The sequence below is a fragment of the Ruditapes philippinarum genome, unplaced genomic scaffold, assembly GCF_026571515.1.
Source record: "Ruditapes philippinarum isolate M1 unplaced genomic scaffold, ASM2657151v2 ctg24168_1_1_1_1, whole genome shotgun sequence".
NCBI lineage: Eukaryota > Metazoa > Mollusca > Bivalvia > Venerida > Veneridae > Ruditapes > Ruditapes philippinarum.
This window is the reverse complement of record NW_026859967.1, coordinates 956-8,773: the sequence shown is the minus strand read 5'-3', so window position 1 is coordinate 8,773 and position 7,818 is coordinate 956. Positions and strand designations below refer to the sequence as shown.

General features: G+C 35.1%; 1 protein-coding gene across 1 annotated transcript; it reads left to right on the top strand.

Moving 5' to 3' along the window:
* Nucleotides 1-142: 142 nt before the first annotated feature.
* LOC132758448 (uncharacterized) lies at nt 143-3,344 on the top strand (the record flags this gene model as incomplete). The annotated part of the gene is given in 2 exon segments (XM_060750122.1): nt 143-313; nt 2,369-3,344. A coding segment is annotated over 1 exon segment (917 nt), but the record flags the coding sequence as incomplete, so codon positions are not given.
* Nucleotides 3,345-7,818: the final 4,474 nt, after the last annotated feature.

Below are 7,818 nucleotides of genomic sequence, written 5' to 3'. Positions count from 1 at the left end.
AGACACTAAATGCAATTTTCCAGCAAAATCTACTTTTCGTTTAAAGCACAAAAAATTAATTTAAGGAGCACAAAAATTTTCGCAGCCTGTACACTTAGGCGCACAATTATCTATTAATTATGTAACAAATTATGTTTTTCAGATCCCGGAAAGTTAGCTGAGTCGAATGAGATCACAGGTGCCACAAATGACAGTTTGGAGGAAGACGCCGAGGTCGGGGGGACCACACTCCAAACGGAGGCTGTCGGAACCACCCCTGTCCATCCTGATGACCACATAGAGAAATTTGAGGTGCAAGAGGATCACACTGAAGGTAAGCCTTTACTGCATTCAAAACTTGAATGAAAACAAAGATATGGATGGAATAAGATGTTATAAAAAGTAACGTTTTATGTCATTGAATGATTCAAGGTATATTTAAGGGATTATGCACAATACAACAAAAAAGACTTGGTATATTTACAAATATGTATATGAAATTAAATTTAATCTCCTTTGTGACCGAGGGGTGCCCTTTATGGTAGAGGTGTCATCGATAAGGATTTTTGTATCGATACATTGGTAATGAATTATCGGCGATACAGCGACATATCGACTGTCAGGCTAAATTTTAGCTTTCAAGTCTTTTTAAATGCTTCCTAAGGACACTGACAAAGCAGTTATATTTAGACAAATGCAAAAAAGATAAACTATGAAAACTGAACAATTTGTTTCTTTTTATGCTCCCCGAAAAATTTTGGGGGAGCATATAGTCGACGCCTTGTCCGTCTGTCTTGTCCGGAGCATAACTTGAAAACCCTTGGAGATAATTTGTTGAAACTTCATACAGTGGTAGAGGGCATTGAGGGGCAGTGTAGTGTCAAAGAACCATAACTCTATTTTGCCCGGTTTTTGAATTATCTCCCCTTATAGTAGTGCGGTGCAAAGAACAGTAACTCTGCCTTGCCTAATTTTGGAATTGTTGCACTTTGAACTTTTTCCAGGGACATATATCTGAAACTACAAGAGGTGTGCTTTCCTGTGTCCAAAACCTATTCGGGGAGCATCACCCGGCTCAAACCGGGCTCTTGTTTTATCATATAGCTATAAATGAAAACTAATGACTAGTAACTATAAAGTTTAAAGCCTTTTCCATTTTACTTTAGTTGCTGTTGTTGCTATTACGTAGTTACTGATCATGCTAAATCCCGTCCTTGCCGTTCCATTTAAGCCGGGTTTAATTGGCAAATTATAGTGTTTAGAACCTGAATAGTTCTTAAAGTTTAACATTTTGTAATCATAATTTTTACAAAGAAACACTGACAAATTTTTCTTTGCATTTTCCCTTTTTAAAATCTGAATTGAGGGGTCTTTACATCCACTTAGCAGACATGCGTGACAGTAACTCTGAATCGGATAACAAAGATCGTTGATATACCGATATCGATTGAATCGATGACACCCCTACTTCATGGTAATTTAAGTGGGCCCTTCATGGTAATTTAAGAAGGGCCCGAATTGCAGCCAGTGTTACGTGATCTTAAAAGGCAACAAAGTGGGTGGTGCTGCAACTGAAAAGTTTGATCTTGAACTTTGTCTTTAGAGGACCAATGTGTGGCTACTGATAGTTTTTACATACAATTAGAGGACCAGTGTGCAACTAGCCAACTACTGATAGTTTTTACATTACAATTAGAGGACCAGTGTGGCGACTACTACAGTGACAGTTTTTCATTTTTTGAAGGAGTATATATTTAAATTGTATTTTGGGGGTCACATACAATTAGAGTTTTCCATTAATTTGACCAATGTTCTCTTCTTTGTTAAAATATTGGCATTGAAAGCAACACCAGTAAAGGTAAACCGAACAAAAAAAGATCAGTATATCTATATGTATTGTCAATTTCACTATTACAAAATAATCCATGTGTTTGTTAAAGGGGTTGTAACAAAATTTGTTTTCAGATCCCGAGTTAGCTGAAGTGGAATGAGATCACAGGTGCCACAAATGACAGTTTGGAGGCAGAGGCCGAGGTCGGGGGGACCACACTCCAAACGGAGGCTATCGGAACCACCCCTGTCCATCCTGATGACCACATAGAGAAATTTGAGGTGCAAGAGGATCACACTGAAGGTAACCCTTTACTGCATTCAAAACTTGAATGAAAACAAAGATATGGATGGAATACAAGGTTTATAAAAAGTAACATTTTATGTCATTCAGGATACAATTATGGGATTATGCCATTTAAGATAATTAGAGTGTTAGGCACAACAAAAAAAAACTTGGTATATTTACAAATATGTATATGATACAAAATTTAATGTCCAACTTGAAAGAAAACTCTCCAATGCGTTTATTAATTATGTAACAAATTATGTTTTTCAGATCCGGGAAAGTTAGCTGAGTCGAATGAGATCACAGGTGCCACAAATGCTATAAATCCGATGAAGTTTAGCCTTTGTGTCAGCGCAGTAAAGGCTCTATGTGGATACAATGAAACAAGTCTTTTGTACGAAATTCCATCACTTGCAAAAAAATTAGGACATTCCTTTCACAAAGTGGCAAAAAAAATGAGAGTGGATGCCTTGGCTAGTGGAAATAAAGAACAGGTCGAAATGGCTGAAGGCTTCATAGAAATGTATAAAGAAGAATGGGATGTAGAAGTAAGTCATGCGGCACTAGAAACATTGGAACTTCTAAAATACAACAAACCTTCACAAATCCCTCTCGCTGAAGACCTCAAAAATCTCTCTCAATATTTGAAAAAAGAGGCAAGTGCTATAGTTGAAAAGGATGAAATATCTCAGGCAGACTGGAAAGCTTTATCAGAGTTAACTTTGGCCCAGATTGCTCTGTTTAACAAGAGGAGAGCTGGGGAAACCGAAAGGCTAGAAGTAAGTCAATACATGAATGGTGTAAAACATGGCAAAACAATGCATGAGGAAATTCTAGAATCCCTTTCTCCTCTGGAAAAAAAATTGGTGGAAGTAATTAACCGGGTTGAGATCAGAGGGAAAAGAGGAAGACGTGTTGCTATTCTTCTGCCTGAAAACCTGAAAAAACAGTTAGATTTGTTGCTAGAGCACAGATGTGTTGGTGACATTGACAATGAAAACAAACACATGTTTGCAAGGCCAGGTCAATCTAGAACCCCATTAAGGGCAACCGATGTCTTGAGAAAATTCTCGGAGCTCTGTGGAGCAAAGCATCCTGAAACTTTGACGACCACAGGCTTTCGGAAACATATTGCTACAATGTCTCAAATGCTCAACTTGAAAGATAATGAGTTAGATGTCTTGGCTACATTTCTTGGTCACGATGTGCGTGTCCACAGAGAATTTTATAGATTGCCAGAAGACACATAAGCAGATTTCTGCACTGATTTGAAGATTTCGTTCGAAACAGACGAATATAGAGCGCTTCACGACTATTTGCGCAGGTAGGTAATAGAAACTATGTTGTGTTATTGTTTGCATGCGTTTATTTGTACCTTCCCCTTTTGAAATTGATATTTTACCCGTGGAATTTGGTGTTGCGACATCTCGTACGACTAAGCAATTTTGTGACAGAAGTTAACGGTTTTGAATAAATTTCTTAAAATGGGCTAAGGGAATCAGAATAGATTTAGTGTTTATCAATTGTGGATTATATAAGCTATGCAACGCAGTATAGTTTTTGGAATTTTTTTATTTAATTAGTGGAAAATCTCGCATGAATTTGAGGGTGATCGAAAATTCTCTATTTAGCGAGTAATGCCCCTTGTCTATATTTATATACATATTATAAGGTTATGACTAAAATCTCATTTTAAGGTCACTATCAAGCAGTATATACCATCCAAACACTGTGTGGGCCCCCTGTGATTCAATCAAGACATGTGTCGGCAGCTATATATCTTTGGAACAACATTTGTAGTGGTGAATTAAATCGGTTTATGAGGTAATTTAAAATGCAAAACTGAAAGTGTTTCAGTAAGTGACGAAATTTGGACTCCATAATTCTTTTTAACCTTTTCCAAATAGTACATGTAATGAAAAGAAGGCTTGAAATAAGTTAAGTGTCGAAAGGGATTGACATTTCCCCTGGGAGTTTAAAGTGTATTCCAATAAACACGCCACATCCAGGGAGTCGTGTACATCGCTCAAATAAAAATAATTCAGGGTCCGTATTCAATATACATCTTAAGTTAATCTTATCCTTAAATATGACCTTAAAGATAAGAAAATCTTAAAATCAGCGTTTTTTCTAAGAAAAATCTTAAGTGATATTTAATCACGGATTTATATTACAAGGATCGGACACTTTCGTTTAGCTTAAAGTCCCGTCGCGCGCATGCGCGGAATCGGATAAAGGTGGACAGAATGAGATGGCGGAACGTGCGGAGTACGAAACATGACAGATTTTCACCGGAGTATGTGGTGTTATTGCAGCTTTATGAAAAATTATACACATATGAATGTATTGATACAGTATTATTTTGTGTCGCTAAAGTATTATTATATGAAAATATGCTGATAGAACGCTGCAACGCTTAGTTAAAAAGTACCTAATTTAAAAAATATTCGCCTATTGTTTAGGCATACTCTCTACACTTCGCCGCCCTTTTACTTCAAGCACGAATTATTACCGCGATTCAGAATAAGATAATTATTTTTTACATGGTTTAATGATGGCATTGCAAAAAAACGTTTCTTGATTGCTAAAAAACTTTTAAAGAAATTCATGTTTGAAATGTGTCTTTATTTCTGTGAATTATTTCCAAATGATTTGTACATTTTTCATTTGATTACCTGTATATTACTAATAATTAGTATAAATATAGTAAATATTCTACTATTAAGTGTATTAAATATATTTTCAGATCATTCTAGACAAGCATTCCTATATAGATGAATTCATTAGATTGGCAAGGAAGAAACTTTTATTGGCATAGAGAACAGCTGTTTTATAATATTATTTTTTATTTTGAAACATAATTTTTTCATAGATATCCTAAACAATTCACGTCAAATGATTTATTTATCACATGTTTATTTTCATCATTTTTCAGAGAAAGGACTATACAAATTTAGTTGTTTATTTTCAATTTCATTTATAAATGTTAATAAAGAAAATAGATTTACATTGTATTTATATATATCCTCTTCATTTTCTTAATTGTATCATAGTTCGGAGACCTTTCTGTTGAAAATGTGTCAGGGTTAAATCGTATACATATACATGCACAGTGCGTTAACTGGAGTGCGGGTATTAGTTACCCGCACTCCAGAGCATGCCCATTGATTGGCTCATTTTTGCTGGGGTTTACATATTGTGACGGCAGTGAAAGGGAAAGCGACAGAAATGTCATATTCAGATGTTTGTTCATTGGTTCATTTTTGCCGGGGTTTCATATTGTGACAACAGGGAACGTTTTCTTTTTCATTTTTCCGATGATACAAAAAAAAAGAACATAAAAAACTTGACAATCTGATTTATACTCGGGGGCTACGCCATCTCGTACAAATCAGATACCCTCGTGTTTCGGTGCTCTTTCTTTTACTTACCACATATGCCATGAACTGTAGTTAAAGACCGCACATATACAAAATATACATTCAAATTATATTTGTTTTTGAAGATTGAGTGTTGCAATTATCACATGTAACCTGGTAATGAAAGTTTGGAAATAAAGTTTTTTAATTATCACTTACCCCCCTTCAAAAGTAATTAAACTTGAAAGAAATTTAAGCGATGTGTAAAAAATAATCAACAGTTACTTTTATTTCGCAAAATACTGACTCAAACTGTAAAGATTTTTATTGTTTTTCTAGCGTTACATTAAAAAGTATAATAAATATCTTTCTACAGGCATTCAAATAAAAAGAATAATTAAAATATACGGATTAAAATATACGAGTGACATTAAAAAGGCCGGAATCGAGACAGCCACACGAAAGAACTTTACTGTTACGATGATTGTCTACTTCACTGCTTTTTATATAAAAAATGTAAATTTACCGCGGATTTCGTCAAGTTAATTTCTTAACCGTCGTTGCGGACAGATAAACTGTACCTTTAAAAAATAAATTAGATATTTGAATTAACCAAGTATTTTTCTTCAAAATAAACTTTAAATTTCCAAAATCGGATAATAAATGAAAAAGCTATATGGTATTTTGTAAAGTAGGTATCCGTTGCGAACGGGCATTTACGCTTCGCGCCGGTAAATTATCGATCGATGTACCTTTATCGGGTGCACGACAAGATATTTAAGCATTTATATAGGGTTAACTGGGAGTGTCCGATCCCTGTAATATAAATCCGTGATTTAATAAACATCTTATCTTAAGTTTTTCCTTAAAAATACGATTTTCAGTCCTTAACTTTAAGGAAGCCACATAGCAACCTTAACTTTGCTCTTAGAAATAAGGAATTTAGATTGATTCATCAAAAACGCCATTTTCTCGGGCAGGTAAATATCTTACGATGTACATGCGTGTTAATTGAAATATTTTTCGTTCAAAAATGATTTTATATGCTTATTTGCTAATTTGAAGGGCGATAATCGATGTATTGTTCCGTAAAAGTCGCGCGTCACAGGTCGAATGTTTACATCGTTTAAGCTCAATTTACCTAAAATATTGCCACTATTGGAGGCGAACATTTAGAAGGCAAATGATTAACAGACTCAAGATATACCATAGCATTGGCTAAATGCGCATATGTTTTGTTGTGCTTACGTATGTGATTTGTAACCGGAATTCGCGAGTTTACAACTATGAGGTCAGGGTAACGCATTGTAACACGGCCAGCGATTGGCTGAAAAAAAGTGCAGGGAAAACCGTATGATTCAGTTTATACATGAGGCGATTGGATGAAAGTGGGGTATTTTTAAGTATAAAAACTAATTTAAAAAGTAACACTACAATGTTTTCTGAAGAAAATGAAATATTTCATGAGTCTCTGTGATAATTTTGACTTGGATATTTGCATTTATAAAAAGTGTGTGTCAGTCCTGTGATCAGCAGAAAATTTCAATGAAATGGGGGGTAATCCTCTTGGAAGTCATTTTGCAAAAAATTTGGTCGGCTACCCCTATATAACAGGAACATTTTTATGTGTCAGGCATTTCATTCTGCTAGAAAAAATACCTCTTTAGCATGAAAACTGAATTTTAAGGTAGGATAAGGGACCATTTCTTATAATGTAAGTCTATGGAGATATCAATGTGAGTGTCTGACCATGATTGAAGTAGACTAAACATCTTGTTTACATGCTATTATATTATGATCCACAAACTCTTCAACAATAACTTCCGGTGACTGTTACCAGTTATAAACAATGAAGTGTTTAATTGGTTAAATAAAAACGATGATGACACTGCATGAAAGCACCTCTTCAACGGTAACTTTCATAAGGAAGCTTATATAAAAAATGGGCACACTGGATTACTTTTATATGAACAACACCGTTGATGTTGAGGGATGTTGAGGATTTACAGGTTTGTAACCTTTAAACTTCGTGATTTTAATATCACAATATCATGGAAAAGACCCCAGTGTCTATAAAATCTTCATCTGTTTTCTTTATTGTACATTACTATTTTAATTGATACATTCAAGTAACCCCCCCCCCCCCACCACCCCTGAAATATACAGCAGGGTCTTATCCATGAGATATTCTTATATATATATGTGTGTAGGAACATGTATAATATCGTAGCATCTCTTAGTCTTATATCATGTATGATGTGTATTTGACTGCCTCTGTGGTTGAGGGGTTAGAGTTGATGATTTCTAATCCAGTTACCTCGCTGGCATAGGTTCGATCCCCAGGAGATGCTTTGGTAGTTT